Raw genomic sequence first — 20,075 nt, 5'->3', positions numbered from 1 at the left:
AACGACCCATACAGGAGTTGTACGAGGTACCTATTTTAAAACAAGCTAAAAAAAAGTTGCTGCTGATGAGACACATATTTTACATGAGAATTTTACCATGTTACCCTCAGGGAGACCATTTAGGATTCCGATGTGTAAATCAAATCATTATAAAAATTCTTTTGTGCTAACTGCAGTTAAATTACTGAATAGAGAAATTCCAAACCTGAGATTTTAGATTGGTATAAAGTAGGTTTTTAATACATTTTGATTGTTGCTTTATTCTTATTTTATTGTATGTTACGGAATGCATTGTTTTATGTGAGTCCAGTGTCGCGTACTGGCCGTGTCATGGTTGTCCAAGAAAAATTTCCCAGAAATGGGACAATAAAGTATATTCTATTCTATTCTGATTTGTTGCATGTGAGCAGCCGTCGCCCCGTTCAGTTTCCTTCGGCACGAATAAAATTATTCGTCCATCCATCAACAACTGACCAGAACCTGTAACTGCAACTTGAACCGTCTGCCATTTAATTGGAAGACCATATCTTGAACTGTGAAGCTATCTAATATACCAAAAGTGGCTCAATGTTTGTGCAAATAAAGAGCTGGGGAAAAGCCCCATTTGACCGGAAAGCCCTACATCAGAGCGCTGCACCAACTGCCTCTTTCTGCGGCATCACTGGCTGCTCTTTGCAAATGTCAAGCCTGTTTACAACGGGGTACCGCGTAGCATCGGGAAATTTCCACAGAGCGTTCATTCTGCGCGAGAGAGAATTAGCCCACATCTTTGAAACCGACTTCGGGGGTAGGCAGAGAGACGTGCCACGGTGCGGGGATGAGATCTTTCGGAAACACAAAGGGACACCGAGAAAGCACAGATCCAAACAAGAAAATCAGATTAGCTACATTTAAAGAGTCTTAAATAGAGCCACGGGAGTGACTTTTCATTGACCTTTCCCAGCGTGACCTCGAAACCCCAGCACCTTAAAATCCCCTAGTCCAAAATAGTGAGATGCGAGTTGTTTCTTACCGGATTTTAGTTTTGTCCTGGTTGCAGACAGGCAGCAGGTCCAACAGCACCTTGTAGAAGTAGTGCAGGGTGAAGTCGATGCCCATCACAGCCACCACGGAGCCGGGAGAGGTTTGAGAGCTGGGAAGAGTTGCAGAGGCAGTGGAACACGGAGCACGTGTACACACCCTCTGTAGGAATCGCACACTGGGAGACACCCCACTTGATAGGAACAATAAAGTCTGCGAATGCCCACAAAATATCATGCTGCACTTGGACTGTCCAGTACCACAAAGCTCTGCTCAGAACGGAGAGCGAAGAGCTGAGGCCCACAGATGCAGCCTCAGCAGGAACGTATGTGGGCGTCACACACTGACACTTTCGACAATTTTGGTATATGGAAATGCCTTGCCTCCTCTCTACAACTGGACTTGCTTTATTCTCTCCAAAGGACTGATACACAATGATAAATACAAATAAGTGAATGAACATGTGCCTCTTTGTGTGCACCACGAGCAGAAGCTGTCGATATTGTTCTCTGACCCAGGACCACACGCCTGCCCCTACCTGGATGAGTGAATGGTGTGGCTGATGGTGACCACATAGCCAGCTCCACCCACATCGAGGTAAGGCCCTGTGAAGGTGATGAGTCCCGGGTTGGCCACGGCATGCTGGTACCTGGAAGTGTGAGGGATGCAAACAATGTTTAGGACAAAGAATGAGGTGGTTTCACAGATATACACGTAACTCTCCTCAGCATATTTATCAAAGAATTTTTCTATAATTTTGGCTGTGCAATAAGTATGTTTTGCAATTTGTCTATAACTACAAAGATGGGGCTTTCGCTAGTTTTGCATTCTTGAACCTTGAATCAGAGTTCATCTTTATCAAAGTGACATCTGCAGTCCCTACTAAAGACTTCAGCTTGAATGCATGCTATATTCTTCATCTTCAAGCTGTATCATATAGGAAAGAGAATCGATCCGTTCCAAGGCATTTACCATTGTCTCCTGGTGGGGTCAAAGAACTTTTCCATAAGAGACCCAGGGTATATTCTCAGCACTCCACTAGGCGTTGCCACATAGCGGCGCACAATGTAGCAGTTCAGGCTGCTCATCTCCATCACAGTCATCCATTCATCCGTTATGTGACTGGTGGCCATTACTTCATTTCTCACCGATGACTGCAGCACAAGAAGTACACATGGTAAACATCCGAAAGCCAACCCCCTGAAGTACTTGCAGAGCTGTCAATGAGGATGCAGGACACTTCTGAGTTCAGCATAACCGGCTTTCTAAAATTTCCATGTGATGCAAATGAAGAGAGACCTAGCTAGTTCTTGGCAGTGAAACTCCCAAAACAGGATAAGATCTTTCGACTTCCACCATTCAACTCATTTCCATTGTACTTTTCATTTTAATGTAGTTTGGGGTTAAAATGTTTTTTATATATTTATCAGAGGCTTTTACAAAAGCTAACCAATTTCACACACACACACACACACACACACACACACACACACACTTTCTGAACCGCTTGTCCCATACGGGGTCGCAGGGAACCGGAGCCTACCCGGCAACACAGGGCGTAAGGCTGGAGGGGGAGGGGACACACCCAGGACAGGACGCCAGTCCGTCGCAAGGCACCCCAAGCGGGACTCGAACCCCAGACTCACCGGAGAGCAGGACCCGGTCCGACCCACTGCGTCACTGCACCCCCCTAACCAATTTTAATTAAATAAAAAAAGAATTATCTGTATTATTAATCTTTTCATTGTGTGGATAATAAAGAAAATTAACTCTGGCCAAAAAATAACAAACACTGCAGATGCTCAAGGGATGAACTGGTCACCTATTGGGACTGATTTGGAAGTTATGGAAATAACTTATAAAGTAATTATATTTTTTCCAGTAATTCTAAATTAATTTTTATGCCGTTTAAGAAAGTTTTTTTTAATATTAGACTGGAAGAATTTTTAGATTATTATATAGGCGGCATGGCAGCACAGTGGTGTCTCACAGTGCCTGGACAGTGCAGCTGGACATAAGTTCAACTTCTGGTCAGTCTGTGTGGGGTTTGCATGGGTTTCCTCCCACAGTCTAAGGACATGCATTTCAGGTTAAGTAGTGACTCTAAAGTTCCCATTTTGTTTGTTTGTGTGCTGATTGCTGGGAGTTCAGTGCAGTGTCCGCCAGCTGTTTCTAGCACTGTAAGAGACCTTTCATAAACATATCTGCCCTATACTACAGTATTCTCTGTATGTCACGTTGGGGGGGGAACATCTGCTAAATAAATGTAAGAAATTTAAAAATCTTTAGCTGAGGTTGTTAGAGAATCCCACTAGCAAATAACTCAAAATATGTCTATATTACTGTTCTCTTATTAGTGTTTTCTGAATGTGAATAAGTGACGTTGGACTTACGAACAAACTTCTATCTCAACCGTGTTCGTAGCTTTAGAAACCGTTGCACGATACAATTCAATTTATTCGCATATAGCGCTCTATCCTTGTGACACACTAAGAGTACATTCAGTGTCAAAAAGAAGGTGAAAGAAACTAATATTCAAAGCATACAGTATTTACATAAGACATCAAGACAACAGTATGTAACAGACGGACAAATACAAAAAAAAAAAAAAAAAAAGGTTTGATACAACTCAGTCTGTCATCTTGTCACTTAATGGGAAATGCTATGCAATCACAGCCATGTATCCAAACCTTGAGCCCAGGGTTGGCGATGAGGCGTGTGTTGTCACTCAGGTAAGCCGTGTAGTGCTCCACCATACGCTTGGTCTCTGGCTGGCTCAGGTGCTCGTAGGGTGAGGAGAAGCTGCCGGCCGACAGCATCACCGTGGGACTCTCTGTGGCAACAGGAACAAACCGCAAACAAAACACAGCGTTGCTGAAATAGCACAGGAACCGACACGGTACTATTAATACCACATGCTTACGTATATATTTATATTTATTTTGCAGATGCTTTTCTCCAAAGCAACACCCAGTGACTGTCAACTGGTATTCAACTGACACCTTTGTCCAAAGCAGCACTGACTCATTTGCTCTTGACCACAGTGTTGAGCAAAAAAGTTTGAGTTGAGGTGAATGTGACTGCTGGTCAAATTTAATAATTTTCTCACTAGTAGAAGGGTGTGGTTAAAAACCAGGCTACATCTGAGTTAATGGTATGCCAGAAGTAAAACTGGAAAATGCAAGTGAGGACTGGAGGAGAGTTTGAGACCCTTGATAACGTTCTTACCAACGGTGGAGAGCTGCTTGAAGTGCAGGCAGGAGTTGGGCTGACTCAGTAGGTCCAGGCGGTGGTACAGGAGCTTGCTGCTGGGGACTGTGTTAAGGTTTTTTAGGTGCTTGATGGGAATTTCAGGCTGCACGTAGACAATGCACAGGATGAAAGTGGTGTCCTGAACCTAGGGAGGGATGGAGGGGATCTTCTCAGGAACTATGTATGTGACCACACACTCCATCCTGTCACGAATGCAGGGCCAAACCTGAACACACCAGCTTACCACTGACCCAAAGCCACATAGCAGTGATACTAGCCCTCATAATTAAGAAGCACTGCTTGTCTTTGGGGTTTGACTGGCCCAAACATAGCAACACTATCACCATTGCTGCAATGGACAAAAGCAACAGTTGACGTAGGCAGAAACAGATCTCAGGTACGAGACTTTTCCACGAGCAGGCCGTGATCCAGGCAGAGTAAAAGTCAGCTCAAATACAAGGGCCCTGAGCAGTCACCGCATCTACTCTTAAGCAAAACCGCAGAGAAAAATCACACTGTAGGGTCAACTTAGGATGAAGTGCTAAAGTTCAGCGTTTTAGACTGGCCACCATTATATTTTGAAACAGCAGGTGGCACAGTGGTCAGAGCTGCTGCTTTTGCACCTGAAAGACCCATGTTCGAATCCAACCTCCTGCTGTAGTATCTTTGAATAAGGCACTTTTGCTGACTTGGTATACTAAAATTACCCTCCTGTACATATCTTAACACTAAATTGCTTTGGATAAAAGTGTCATCTAAATGAATAAATATAAATGCAGAATACTTTCTTAATCTCCTCTCCAATGAGACTAATGTGCTAGTCTTCATGACATTCCTCACTAACATCTGCTCACTGTCTTCCTTGCAATGTGAACATACACACAGTAAATTGTATATATGTATGTGTACAATTTTGTTCCTGAACAGGTCAAAGTAGAAACATAGGCATAAAATGCTCTCTCCGTCAAACAACTACTGCAATGTAGTAGTATCAAGATCCCTAAAGGATTTTAGATATGCCCTGTGCATTAGAAGCATTGTCATACCAGCTTCCACGCGTAGCTGACATTGTAGGCATCCCGGCTGGAGTCACGCAGGCGATTCATATGCCAAGACAGGGAAGAGTTCATTGGTACTCTGATGACCTGGCTGCCCAAGGGGAGGCTGGGAAGACACAAAATTATTCTCACATTTTGTTCACGTTGCCTATGGTAATACTAGAAAATCATTACATCATCACAGTCACTCACGATCACTGCATTCAAATTAATGTCAGTATGGAACAGGCTGAATATAATTCTAATATACTTATTATTCTAACATTAAAATACCAACAAATAATTTCAGCCCAGTACTCTGCATCCAAGAACATGTTATTACAGGCAGAAGTCAGACTTCCTCTGCTTGCTTTCAAAACTTTTAATAAAATGACGCTAATGTTCAACTCTTCCGTTATTCAAACTTAATTCAACAAAAAACTAATTTCAAAATTCTTCAGATCATTGCTTAATGCTTGACTGAATTTTGTGCGACTGAAAACTATCCAATTTATTTATGTGTATGGGACAAAAGTAATACAGAGTTCTTTACACCAGAGCTGCTTCAACTCGGTCATATACACATGTTGTCTGTAGGCCAGCAGCAGGAAGGTACATAAGTACAGTACTGACAAACAGTAAAGATGGTAAAGATATAAAGTGAAAAGTACTGGGGAAAATCCATGTCCATCTCTCAGAATGAACACATGAGCATTATGCAAATTAAAGTGCGCAGAAAGGATCGCAGCTCTGCTTACCTGAGGATGTTCTGTCGCACCTGTTGGAATCCTGGGATGTTCTCATAATGAATGATGTCGGTGTGAAGAGGGGGCTCGGTCATGAGGTAGGGCCGAGTGAGAGAGGGGTGCATGAGCGTGTATCCTGGAAAAAATGCAGCTTATGTGATTATCTGAGACGGCCTGCGGATATGGAGAAACTCACTGGCTGTAGAAGACCAGCGATGAAGAGGCTTTTTAATATGTTACAGAATTATTGGATCTTTTCCCTATCACATAAAAATCAAACATCTGAAACAATTCTGCGAGTGATCAAATGCCCACCTTTGTTGTCTATAAGGAAGGTATAGGATGCAAGGGAATCCTGGTAGTAGGTGACATCTTCCAGAATATAAGCCAGGTTTACATCAACTCCCACAACTCCAAGTAACAAGTTACCAAAATAACAAGGGCGGCTTACAGTCATAATGAAACCTGTTGTGGAAGGATGAGAGAGTATAAAAAGTAGAACTTCAAAATAATCATTCCCAATATTGCTTTACACTCAAAAGTAACATTTTCCACTGAAACCCAGCACACGTGTTGTACTGCAGCCACCAAAACTTTCGCAATTATGCTTGGAAAACCTCCGGATGCAAGGGAAGCTCTCGGAAAACTTACCGTCACCCATCTGATCAGCATAGGGTAGGCTGAAGACGGCCACGTCGATCATGCGGTTGGGCAGGTTGATGTAGAAGCGGCCCACGGTGGTCTCTAGGTTGCTGAGCTGGTTGAGGACCATCATGCTGCCTTTAACCACGGGGAGGGTTGAGCGATCCGGCACGCCATACTTGGCAGAGTTCTGCTCAGCCAGGTCCCTCAGGAAGGCTAGCTCCTTCAGGCCAGTCACACCCTCTGCTGAGGAAGAAGTTCATTTCAATCCACATGATGATTACAGAATGACATGGAACAATCCCACTTTCTCTTACCCACACAGTTTGTTTTCCAGCCTCTTTAATTAGTGCTAAGAATTCAGAAAACAGCTGAGTGTACCAAACAAACAGACCAATGTCCGCAATCTGGAAACAGACCTCATCTGTTCACTGCCTCGGAAGCCTTTGTTTAACAAGCGGAAGCAAAGTTAGAGAAGGCATAATGGCAAAAAACACCTTCAGATTAAAGAATAATATTTACTGCAGTTAATACATAGTACATTCCCCAAAATCTATAAAAAACATCCGAAGTACATTTAAACCATTTGCATATTAAAAAAAAAGTAGATGTTAACTAAGTTTAGATTTATTTAGCTGAAACTTTTCCCAAAGGTGACTTCCAACGTTAAGCTACCTACACTGATTTACCGATTTACAGAGCTGGTAAATTTTACCACAGCGGGAGGTCGGATTCAAACCTGGGTTCTTTGAGGACAAAGGTTGCGGTTCTAACTACTACAAGATGTTTCCCAAGAAATGCATGAAAAGTTCATTTTCAGCAGTCTATTCCTAACATGAATAAACAAATGGTGAAAAGTGGGGGTGGACAAAACTCTTTTGCCCTCACTCTAAGCACGCCCTGGCAAGCATCACATATTTCTTTATTATCTATTGTATAATGGAGAAGGTGACAGTCAGAGCAGCTGTGTAACAGCACACCAGGCATTGGTAGCTTGAGCAATGTCTATCACCCAAAAGATAAACTATGATTTGCTAATTGTGTATTTGTATCTAAAGCTCTATGTTGGTTGCCAAATGCACCTGTTTACTGACTTGGATGCTGCTTTGGGGAAAAGCATCTGCTGAATGTATGGATGTCAATGTAAATGCAAGTGTAAAGCCCCCCCCCCCCCCCCCCATTTTACAGGTCCAGAACAAAGTTTGGCCTCCAGAGTAAAGTAAGATGGGTTTTGGCTTTACCGTTCATAAGAGCATAGGTGAGGATCATGACAGAATTGTTGAGATGCCGGTTCTCCTCCTTCACAACTCTTAGGGTGGTCTTCTTCTCAAAATCAGAGGAGTGTCTGGACGTGACGCCCGTAGACAGGTAAATGATCACCATGTCTGTGGCTAGAAAACAGGAGAACCTTGAAGGAATTCTGATCTGGTAAACATTTCTGCAAATGCAAACCTAAAAAGTGTGCTCATCTGCTTACTCGTCTGCTGCCTCGTGGCATTATTGGTGTTCCTGAGGAGCTGGAATGCCTTCTGGAAACCCAGTGCATGCTGGGTGTGGCTATCAGAAGCCTTGATGTTGTTGATGAAGGAGGTCATCTTCCTTTTGGTCTCACTGGTGGCAGGAGACAAGAAGGTCTTATAACACTGGTCCAGGGAGCAAGAGCGCACCACATCTGCCACCGCCAGGACAGAGATCTGGGAGAATGAGGGCACAAGACAGAGAAACACAAGCTTGAGCTGCATAAAAGTTCCCTTCGTAAAGGATTTTACAGCCTTCAAACATTAAGTTGACATGAAGGACTGAACGGTGTTAAATAAAAAGGACTTTGACAGATTTTGCCAGGTGGGAGTTTTTCCACCCACAGACCACCAGGACAGCAGAAGGCCTACCTTGTCATGCTCGTCGATTGCATTGAGAACAACTAAGGCAGCATCACGGGCAATCTGGAGCTGGGTGTCCGTCACAAAGGCTCCATGGTCAATGATCACCACAACGTGCTTAGACTGCGGCCTTACGGCAGACACGTAGACAGACCTGTAGCACCGAGACACGTTGCACGGCTTAATTTCCAGGGTGTAATTGCGCAGTGACATTAATGGTTGCTAGGCAGAGCAACAAGTTTATTTACCTAACTGTCTCCTGCTCTTTCACCAGATAACATCTTGTGCAGGTGGCTGATGGGTTCTAAGCATCACAAGTATTTACTGGTCTCTCCCCAGCTGTTACACATTCAGTATAAGTCCATGTCCATCACCACTACTGCTTACTTTAAGAGCTGAACTCTTTATGAATAAAGACTACAGTGAGGGCACCCTTTTATAGAGTCCTGCTAGCAGGGCCCAACTTTTTACTGCCCATGTGCCATGAAACCATCTTCTGTCAGCCACTTTTGGGTTATACAGCGCTTCAGTAAAATAAAACACAGATCCTTGATATATTTCCATTGAAACAAAAAAGTTTACCAAGCTTCCTAATTTTTACACTAATTTTTAGGATGTAAAACTAGACGACGAGGCAATGAGAAACCATTCTGTTATGAAAACAGTGCAGTTAGATGCTTTTAGCTGCTTACTTGTTGATTCTCCTGTAAGAGGCAAACCTTTAACAGTGTGCCACGAAGGGAAAAAAACAGTTTACAACAGTCCGAATTCTAGTGTAGTATAGGGTCTCTCGTTCAGCTTCTGTTGGGAAGAAGAACTATAGAACGCGAAACAAGAAATGCACTGAGATTCACTGCCTTCTCCTGTAGATACTTTCAGATGTGTCCAAATGCGATGCAGATCCTGAACCACACTGATCAGATTTATTTACACACTATCAGACTGCGTGTGACATCTCAGCACCATTTTCCAAAGTGTGCAGGAAACGTCTTCACCTGCTCCTGTGCTCGTAGGTTCCCTTGCAATGAAACTTATGAGCTGGAAATACAGTGAAGATCCCTTCTTCAGAGCTGAAATACTGCCACTTGATCCCAGGATTGGACTTGAGGTTGTCTGCCAGCACTGTAAATCAGACACAAACTTTCTCAACTTAAACAACAAAGGCAGCTACAAACACCACATTTCGCCCACAGAGAGAGCAACTGGAGAACTGGGTGTTTCACTGGAATACATTGTTATATGCTGTGAATCTGGCTCTTACATGGGAAACCTTAAGACAACTTTTTTATTATAAGATTGTGTCCTTATCCAGTATGCTAGAAAACCACACAAACCCAAAAGAAGGTAAAGCAGTGATATCAACAATTCCCAACAGGGTCTTCTTCCTTGACTACTATAAGTACTTAATGTACATTCGCATTTCACGTCAAATCTTTCTCATCATTCTATGTGCATTTTCCAAAATACAAATCAGGAAAGTCAACAAAGTACAATTAGGCCATGTTTCACGTGTTTTGGGAAACTTTGTGTTTAGGCTAGAGTTCGGGGAACCAGTTTTGAGTTTCTTCAGCATGAGAGAACAGAAGGAAGACATACTGTCAGTCTCAACCCTGTTCCAGTTCCTGCCCGCTAATGGAGGCAGACATGATGATCTCCTCTGAACGCTGCAGGGTGAGGACAATGAGGGTGGCTCGGTGCTCAAGTGGGTGTGTAATCCGTGGAAAGAGCCGGAACAGCTGGATCGTGTTAAACAAGGAAACCTGGAGCAGCCGCCAAAGTGGCCCATGGTCCGTATCAGCTTTAGTCCGAGACAGAATCAAACAGTAGAGGCTTAAAGTCCCTCAGTGTGAGGTGAGACCCCAGCTACAATGTGTCCATGATAAGGACATGACACAAAAAAAAAAAAAAAAAAAAAAAAAAAAAAAACTACAACCATGTTCATATGGATGGGATCATAACTTCACATTCTCTACCTATTTAAAAAAAAAAAAAAAACCCAAGAGGCATTCAAACAGAATTTCCATAGTCTGGATTTTTTTACCATACTGATGCTATAAAAATAAAACCCAACATAATGTACCAAAAATGGGGGGGGGGTCAAATTTCACACACCCCTTCTACTTTAAATGAAGAAAAAGAGATCCAGCGCATACCATGCACATGCAACTGTACAGCAGTGTAGAGTGATGATCAGTCAGCAGCCTGAAGCTCAACCACCCTCTCCTCATAAACAAAGGGCGATGCCCAAAACGTGTTTAAAATGATAGGGCAAGTATATCATTGTGCCACTGAGTGCTTGACCTTCCAGTGGGTATTTATAAACAGAGAAACCGCAATGATTAGGGAAGCTGCCTGGTTGGGTTACAGCACCTCTTGGACACTTCCTCCACCGCCCCAGCCTTTGGCCTCTCTGTATTTTGTCTCTTGCTGAGAGGAGCTTACTTCACTTCAGCTGACATGATAAACGATCCACAGAAACGGCTGGGCGCCTGGAGCAGAATGGTTCTCGGGGAAAATAAACACATAGAGGGGGAATGGGTGTGCGTCACTGTGTATGTACGGGGGGTGTTGGGGTGGAACTGAGGGGATGAGGAGAAATGACGGCAGCAGGAGAGACCTAGACTGGGAACAGGGGCCTCTTGATTACAAGAAAAACAGAGGCAAAGTGAGCAAAACGCTTTGGCACATTTGTTACCAAGAGGCAAAACCGACTGCTTAAAGTGGCACTGCTAGCCAACTGCAGAGTAAATGCTTTTAGGGTCTGGCCATCTTTAAACCTACAAGCAGCAGGTGGAGTAACTTAAAAGTCGTCAACTTGCACTCGAAGGACTGAGGTTCTAGTACCCTTCTTTTATTTTCTCATGCTGGAGGTCCAGACTGGCTGCGTATAAACAGACAGGGGTTGTAGGCGATGAGGGTGCCGTCATGGACTCAAGGGATGGGTGGCTCACCAGCATTGAGGTCCCTGCCCGGGTTGAAGGCTCTGCTATTGACAGTGAGGGAAAGGCGGTCACAGCAAATGGTTTTGGAGACGTTGGTGTTGAAACTGCCATCAAAGCTGGTGAGAAAACGGGACAAAACAGCCATCATTGCCACCGCTCATCTCATAAGACTACTTTTATCGTAATTCAAAACAGCATGAATGTTTAAAACAAGGTAATTTTGCACTAAAACAAAAGTGAGCTAAAGCTGCAGTTACCAATTCTGAGGGAAAGAAAGGGTTCATATGAAAAAACATCCTTGAAAAACTATACAAGTGCAAGCTTTATAATAATACTGTTCATGTCACACACAGCTGGTATAAGTAGTGTCTACAACTTAACTCCATTTTAGTTCACTCTCACTATCTTAGTTTCAAAAAGTGAAAGCACATGGAGAGAATGTTGTTAAAAAAAAAAGAAGGCAGGAGGAGGGGCAGCCGAACGCATGGAATCAATTTTCTGAGTAAAGATGGGGGGTTCACTCCATTTATCTAAAAGCCATTTAACGACTCATTGCCTTGGCTTTTCCCAACGATACGTCTCTTTGACCATTCCACCCCCTCTGTAGTCAGCGGGCTCCTATGGTTCCACTAGGCAGAGTCCCTGGCCTTGACAGCACAGACACCGTGTGGCCGCAGGTTGCACTCTGCCCATGGGGAGCACTGGGACCCAGATCAAATAGGCTTGCATATACAATTGGGTTTTCCTGACGAGTCACATCAGTGCGTCGTTCCCCAGTTGTGATGCTGTTGTAAACAGGGAGCTGATCGAAAGCATGTCTCCAGGCGCTGCGTTTGATCCCCATTTCCCTACTGGAGACATCCCCTTGAACCTGATCCTCCTACATGGCCCATCCTTCACCCCCTGGCAAGCTCACAGGAGGCTCGCCTGAATGGTGGGTGCTCCCATAGCTTTGAACTTCAGACACTCTCATCAGCTCGCACAACTATTCCCCATTCAAATCACTTACACTGAAGAGTTAAGAAAATAAGAGCGTTAAATAGAACTGAAGCTATATTACTGCAATTAAAAAAAAAAAAAAAAAAAAAAACTTTGATTCAGCATGGAAATTAAGCTAAAAGGACATCCTGGTTCGAATGACATTATCAGGTGTAGGAAAGCATACTGTATTTACACAGAAAAATCAAGAGAGGAGTTTATTTTATCACAGTTTTTTTTTTTTTTTACTGAGATCACTGGAACAGTATCAGAATAAATCTGAAAAACGCTTTACTGGTACAAGGAAACCCAACTGGAATAAACCATTTACCATGTATATTCAGGGCTCGTTGCTACGGGCTGTTCGTTCCCTGTATGACCGGAGCAGGAGCTTGGTTCGCATTGCCGGCAGTAAGTCAGACCTGTTCCCGGTGCATGTTGGACTCCACTAGGGCTGCCCTTTGTCACCGATTCTGTTCATTATCTTTATGGACAGAATTTCTAGGCGCAGCCAGGGAACAGAGGGTGTCTGTTTTGGTGGCCGCGAGATCTCGTCTCTGCTTTTTGCGGACGATGTGGTCCTGTTGGCTTCATCGAATCAAGACTTACAGCGTGCACTGGAGAGGTTTGCAGCCGAGTGCGAATCGGCGGGGATGAGAATCAGCACCTCCAAATCCGAGGCCATGGTTCTCAGTCGGAAAAAGGTGGATTGCACCCTCCGGGTTAGGGGGGAGTTGCTCCCTCAAGTGGAGGAGTTTAAGTATCTCGGGGTCTTGTTCACGAGTGAGGGAAAAATGGAGCGGCAGGTCGACAGACGGATCGGTGCGGCGTCCGCAGTAATGCGGTCATTGTACTGGTCTGTTGTGGTGAAGAGGCAGCTGAGTCGTAAGGCGAAGCTCTCAATTTACCGGTCGATCTACGTTCCTACCCTCACCTATGGTCATGAACTCTGGATCATGACCGAAAGAATGAGATCGCGGATACAAGCGGCAGAAATGAGTTTCCTCCGCAGAGTGGCTGGGCGCACCCTTAGGGATAGGGTGAGGAGCTCAGTCACCCGGGAGGAGCTCGGAGTAGAGCCGCTGCTCCTCCGCATCGAGAGGAGCCAGTTGAGGTGGCTCGGGCATCTGTTCCGGATGCCTCCTGGACGCCTCCCTGGGGAGGTGTTCCGGGCTTGTCCCACTGGGAGGAGGCCTCGGGGCAGACCCAGGACACGTTGGAGAGACTATGTCTCCCGGCTGGCCTGGGAACGCCTTGGGGTTCCCCCAGAGGAGCTGGAGGAGGTTTGCGGGGAGAGGGAAGTCTGGGGGGCTCTGCTTAGACTACTGCCCCCGCGACCCGGTCCCAGATAAGTGGAGGAAGATGGATGGATGGATGGATTTTACCTTTATTTCTTTAGCTGATGCTTTTCTCCACCAAAACCATTTACAATGTTAAGTTGCATACAACAAACTACCAATTTATGTATCTGGGTGATTTTTATTAGAGCCTTCCAGAGTATGAATATTGCTACTCATAGTAATATTCATAGAGGGAGTACAGCAGGAGGCAGGATTTGAACCTGCATCCATGGAGTGAAAGGCAGCAGCTCTACTCACTACTCTACCTGGGGCTTTCATACTAACCAAAGCAATTACTTTTGACATTTTACTTGTGTAATGAATGCCCTCTGCCCAAACTCAGCTGAACCCAACTGTGTTAAAACTATACTCCAAAATGAGCCCAGTCCATGTTCAGCGAAGAGTGATAGCAGGTCCTTCAAGCAACAGAACCTCATCCTTCCTCCACACCTGTCTCAAACTGTTCTGCCAACTTTCCATAATTTTCCATTCCTCAGTCGGAGGAATTCTCCAACCTCACCCACAGGCTTCGACTGGCAGCTCGATCTTGGAGCGAAAGTAACTTGTGATAAATCACTCCAGGGTTTGAGGTCAGAGATAACGGCATCAAAGGCCACTGCCAGCTCCACTTGTGAAGATTAGGCTGAAAAGACACCTTGAGGTATTGGCCCTTGCTGGAACCCGACTCGAAACAAATTATTGTAGAGGCACATTTGTGGTGTACGTTGATAGAGGAAGCGCTTTCAAAACCGCCTTTGGTACCAGAGCCCGCCCTCCCCGGTCCCATACACATTCCTCTGGAAGGCTTTCAGAAGCTGTTACCTGTCAGACTCCACATCTTTCTGAGTAATTAGCATTAGTATCGCCCTGTGGAGCACACATATTCAATACCTGATTTTGAATAATTCCACCCAACAGAATGCGATAACTATTCCACAGCACACACCAGGGGTAGCCTAAAAGTCTTCCCAGGAGTGCACAACACTGCAACTGTTTGCTGATTCTTAATGATGGTAAGTTCGCAAGAGCACAGCATGTAAAGTGTGTGGGCCATCCCAGTTTGAGAACGAGTTTATGGCAGGAGTGTGGTAAGCAAACGAGTGTCTTGCCAGTGTGAAATGACTTTGGTTAAGTTTACAGGTGCAACTGAAAAAAGCAGAGCTGGGGGCATTATAAATTTAAAAAAAAGCTTCTGTTTACAGTCATGAACTGATGGTTGAACACCTGGGGACAATGTGTGGGAACCTGGCTTGTTTGACTAATCACACAATGGGCAGAACTGATGGCTCAGAGCTCCTGGGCTATTAATTTCGATTTGGGTTTTTCAAGTTTGCATGTGCTCCTTGTGCTCGTGTAGATTTCCTCCAGGTTCTCTGGTTTCTTCCCACAGTCTAAAGAAGTGTTTCAGGTGAACTGATGACTAAATAGCCTGTATTGTGTATGTGTGAGCAAATGTATTACAATGCGCTGCTGCATAAATGTGTGAATGACTATAGCTTGTTTAGTGCAATGTATCTAACAGTATAAGTCACCCTGGACGAAGGTGTCAGCTAAATATCAGTTAAAAATCATTGTGCACATCTTGAGAGAGAAGTGTCTGCTAAACTAATAAATGTAAATGCTACAGAGGAGGCACAGCAGGGTCACTCACTCCATCATGGATGGCGGGATAGCGCAGCAGTCCTGGATGGTGGTCAGCGGCGAAGTCAAGTGGGCTGTGTAGGAGGCCTCCACCACTTGTTTGTTCCTGTTCACCACATCAAGGTACCGGTTGAACTTTTCACGGATCTTCTTCGCCAACTAAAAACAGGTGTGCTGGTTAGAATATGGGGACTTTACGGAAGAAAAAAAAAAAGAAATGAAGCACAGTAATAGGTACAACATAAATATAATGTTTTGTAATTTCATTTATGAAATGTTATGAAGACCGTGTGGCCATCCGGTGTTCCAGGTTCATCATTTCATTGTTCCACTGACAGTACAAAGGGCTACTGGGGCCACCAACAGTAAGCAGAAGGAGGCAGGAGATGCGGAAACTTTGCTGATGTCTCATGAACAGTGAAACAGTAACCTGAGAGGAACAAATCCCAATAGTCATGCTTGAGGAAGAAATGAGTGGGCTGTGCCTGGGATCAATATGGAGTATCTTTATGGAATACTTTTCTATAGCGGCACCATGAAAGTTAAGCTCTATCTTCTTTTTCCAGCAGAACTTTGAGCCACAACCTTTCATCCTTACTAATGAATTACACATCTGCCACATTGTTGAATTTCTCTGGTTAACTTGTTCAAAGAATGAAATAGAACAAGAATGGAAACATTATGCAAAAAAAAAAAAAATTCATGCACGGTGAAGTGTGCAGCATCAAGTGAATCTACAGCAAATACAACTATCAAATCGATAATTCCATAAAACAAACATCACGCTACTCCGCAATTTTAAGTTTCAAGTTTTGTACAATGTTGTATAAACCAAATGCAGGGGGAAATATCTGGAAATGTTCCCAGACCGCTGCACTGAAATGCGATCCAGTTTTATTCCTAAAAAAAGAACTGCATAAAAACTGAGGCTCATCAAGGAAATAGGTTTATTATAGTGCATATGTTTTTCTGTAAGTCTGAACAAAGAGCATATTGTAATGGAGTAATGAATCAGCGGAGCAGACTATTCACCCATGGTTGGCTAGCTGCTGTCAAGCCCAGTCCACTTACGAGGCCTTATGCCACGCTGGCTAAACGTGGGACCATCCATCTGTTTAGCGCCAGTTACCGACTGCACAGGCTGCAGTTTCCTGCACCATTTTATTAGTATAGCAGACCACCGGGATGAAATTTACACTGCCAGACCAATACTTTGAGAGAACGAGCGGCACTTTCTTTGCATTCAAAGCAACACACAAATGCAGTCTCACCCACGGCTGTTGATTTTTATCTGGGAACCCTGTAAATCTCAGAGGCCTAACGGTGGTACTCACCCACAGCTGCCCAGATGGGGAGCTATTAAAAGGCTTGTTGTCAGTTTATCCTTTTACCCAAATAGAGCAATGCCAGCAAACAGTGAAGGTTTACAAAAGATTCAGTGACAATCTGGAAGATAACACAACAACAAGAATGTCCAAAGTCCAACCCACAGAGAAACACTTCAATCATGCTATTGCATCTGGAACAAACATCTCTTTGGACGTTCCTTGTAGATTCTTTTGAAAACCTTAAGGCAGGCAATTTATGGAGCTGGCAGTCTAGAAGCATTTCAGCATAGTGGAAAACGCCTCTAAAACAGAAAGCAAAAATGCACCCATTAATTCCACCCCGGGATCTGAGAAACATATTCCTTATAATAGAATCACCAGAAACTAATAACCCTTAGATGTGGGAACTTGTCTCAAACAGCTGCTGGGAAAAGAACACTGCGAGACCTTCTATGCAACATATACACGTTTCCAGTCTTGGAAGAAAAGTGCCGAAAATGATCCTAATTGTAAGAGATTGGGCAGAGGCATGTGTGTGTGTGTGTGTGTGTGTGTGTGTGTGTGTGTGTGTGTGTGTGTGTGTGTGTGTGTGTGTGTGTGTGTGTGGTGTCTGTATATGCATACACACGTGCACTTGGCAGATGAGAGAAGTGACATCGCTATGCATGGCAAATTGGGAATGTTTGGCATGTTAGCCCGGGGCTCGAGACAAGCTGCTGTCGACTTTATGAGACAGCTCTGCAACTCTAATCAAAACCCCGCTGGCGCAGAGCTCCGCTGACCTGCCACCCCAGCTCCGCTGCTAAATCGGTCTCCAGCTACTGACTCCAACACTGTGACACCAGCCTCTTCTATTATTATACCTCTGTTCATTTGAGGTCCACATGCTTTAGAAGAAAATTCAGTGTATTCAGCTAATTTTTATTATAACTACATTTCAGCCACTAAACATTGTGTCGCTTCTGAAGAAAAGGCATCAGCAAAATAAATGAATATAAATTGCCGAGGAGACTTACAGTGGAAGGTTCGTTTACTAAGCTACTTATTATTTACCAGTTTATATTACTGAGCAATTGTTACTTTATGAGTTCAAGGAGAATATATTGATTATTTTTCTTAATTTTAGAGGGAAGATTCAAATCCAGCTCCTTCAAGCGCAAGGTGAAAGCTCTAACCACTACGGCTTTCACTCCCCTTAAATGCAAAAACTTCATTCAAACCACAACGTTTCTTTGGTGTGTTTGCCACACAGAGTTTTTTTTTCCTCATACGTTTGTCAAAGTCCAGGTCTTCATACGCACCTTTCAGGTAAAAATAGAAAGATTACAGCAACGAATGAACTTCATCAGACTGCCTGATGTCCAAAATGGGGAAAGTTACGCTCACGTCTGGGATTGCGGTCGCTCACCTGCTGCACTTCAGTTTCGCCATTGGACGTTTTCTCTGTGTACACAAAGGAGTTGAATATTCTCTGCAAAACACGGGAAACAGTGCATTAAAATACAGAAAATGATTTTTGGGAGGGGGCGGAAAAAAAAAAAAACATCTAAAGAGAAGAACAAAGAAGTCATATGAAAGACCGTACGAACGACAGGAATGCTCAAAGTGAAATCTTTTCCATTTCCTGAGAAGCTCGGCAGTTTAACTCGGCAGCAAATCACCCAGTTCAGCCATCATTTCCTGTGCGTGTGAAAGGAATCCAAAGCCCAAAAGCAAAATGCCTTCAAATACTCAAACACCTTCATCAATTTTGGGTTGTTTCGTAGGTAAATCCAGAACGTGAGCAAAGCGGCGCTTAGAAAGGAACCCTGTGGAAGGGTTTTAGCTAGGAGGCACATCTCATAACTCTTCACAAAAATAGAGAATGGCTAAATTTAAACAATCTCCAGTGGGGTCATTGCTGAGTACACTGTGGCGTAGTAAACAGAGGTCCAGCACTGACACACCAACATAACACCTCTGAGAGCTTCCACAGGCACTCAGATCCAGGCAGGCCTCCAGAAAGGCCCCCACGCAAGTCGAAAAACCTCCAGCCAACCGGAGTCCTCGCGTCCTTGACTGCAGGATGACCCTCACTCCCCGTCAGCCTACGTTATTTCCACTCACGTACCAAACCATAACATTAACACATACTGTAAACGTCTGTCAGACGCCTGCAGACACACATTCGCTCATGTCAGCACAGCAGAAGTTCTCCAGAGAGACAAGACGCTACATGGAAGCGGTCCAGGAGAAAGCAGAAGGAAGAAAATTCACTTAACCCGTTTAATCAATGTAATCAAATGCAATAAAGACAAACCGTCTCTTCCGTCAAACGGTTTTTAAACATCGTAACGAATGGACGGTTACTCGGCACCAGACATCAGGTAGCAAGCCGGACAGTCCAGTGCATCACAATACCAGATTATTTCGAATAGATTTTCCCAATTGCAAAAAAGGAGAAATCTGGCAAAGTGGAACACAATATTCTGATATTTCAAGGAAATTACTTGCATAAAACGTTGAAAAACACAAAAAATTCACAATGATTTCAAAAAATGTCTTATTTTGAAACACGGCATCATAATCATTAGCCTTTTTCCCCTCTTGAGTGTTTGTCTCATGAGCAAAATGAAAGCCAAACCGTTGGGTTAAGAAACTCTTACTGTACTATCGTGTCAAAACAATGTCACATTGTAATGGCAAGTCAACAGCATGATCTGATTAATGGGGGTGGTGTCATGAAGATGACTTTGTTATTCTAAGATCAATTAAGATCACAATTTTTCACAGGTAACCTTGCTGAACCATAACTGTAGCCAGAGCCAGGCATGATAATGTGAAGAATAAATGTTGATAAAGCAGCTTCTTAAAGGCAATGAGATGCCACGTTGGTGGCGGGTGGGACAGGACGCCCATTTGTGACGCTTGCACAAAGGTGCCGTTTATAGTTTTATTGCACCTGTGCGTAAACCTCCCTTCCCTCCTGCACCTGGACTCGAGCGAATATTCGAAAGAAAAGCAATTCCACGTGCCTGGCTGCCAGCTGGACAGGCTTCACAGCGCTAATATTGCTTTCTTGTGTGCAAAGTGCCAAGCTCGCCTCCCCAGCTGGAGCAACAGCTCACGGAAAAGCACATGTGTACGGAGCAGAGGCGCCGCCGCCGCCGCTACAAGGCAGAGCACCACCCTGCGTTTTCCTTCACGTGCCCAGTCGCTGCATGTTTACAGCGTTTTTCTGCACTTTGCTCATTAAAATAACATTTCCGTTTGCTGAGATCACTGTAATT

The 20,075-nt window shown here is 44.1% G+C and overlaps 1 protein-coding gene across 1 annotated transcript in view; it reads right to left on the bottom strand.

Moving 5' to 3' along the window:
• LOC108934919 (VWFA and cache domain-containing protein 1-like) overlaps positions 1-20,075 on the bottom strand; it is a 50,463-nt gene that overhangs the window by 9,595 nt on the left and 20,793 nt on the right. The window contains exons 3-18 of the mRNA XM_029250150.1: positions 18,215-18,277; positions 15,489-15,637; positions 11,529-11,635; positions 9,573-9,699; positions 8,587-8,731; positions 8,175-8,391; positions 7,939-8,088; positions 6,707-6,943; positions 6,371-6,520; positions 6,068-6,191; positions 5,319-5,436; positions 4,249-4,417; positions 3,711-3,853; positions 1,993-2,174; positions 1,559-1,669; positions 1,013-1,132 (exon numbers count right to left, since the gene is read on the bottom strand). Of these exons, the coding sequence (XP_029105983.1) occupies positions 1,013-1,132; positions 1,559-1,669; positions 1,993-2,174; positions 3,711-3,853; positions 4,249-4,417; positions 5,319-5,436; positions 6,068-6,191; positions 6,371-6,520; positions 6,707-6,943; positions 7,939-8,088; positions 8,175-8,391; positions 8,587-8,731; positions 9,573-9,699; positions 11,529-11,635; positions 15,489-15,637; positions 18,215-18,277 (2,312 nt within the window). The remainder of the gene's footprint in view (positions 1-1,012; positions 1,133-1,558; positions 1,670-1,992; positions 2,175-3,710; positions 3,854-4,248; positions 4,418-5,318; positions 5,437-6,067; positions 6,192-6,370; positions 6,521-6,706; positions 6,944-7,938; positions 8,089-8,174; positions 8,392-8,586; positions 8,732-9,572; positions 9,700-11,528; positions 11,636-15,488; positions 15,638-18,214; positions 18,278-20,075) is intronic.

The sequence above is a fragment of the Scleropages formosus genome, chromosome 3 (assembly GCF_900964775.1).
Source record: "Scleropages formosus chromosome 3, fSclFor1.1, whole genome shotgun sequence".
NCBI lineage: Eukaryota > Metazoa > Chordata > Actinopteri > Osteoglossiformes > Osteoglossidae > Scleropages > Scleropages formosus.
Note: the sequence above shows the minus strand (reverse complement) of the source record. Positions and strands in the feature narration are given on the sequence as shown.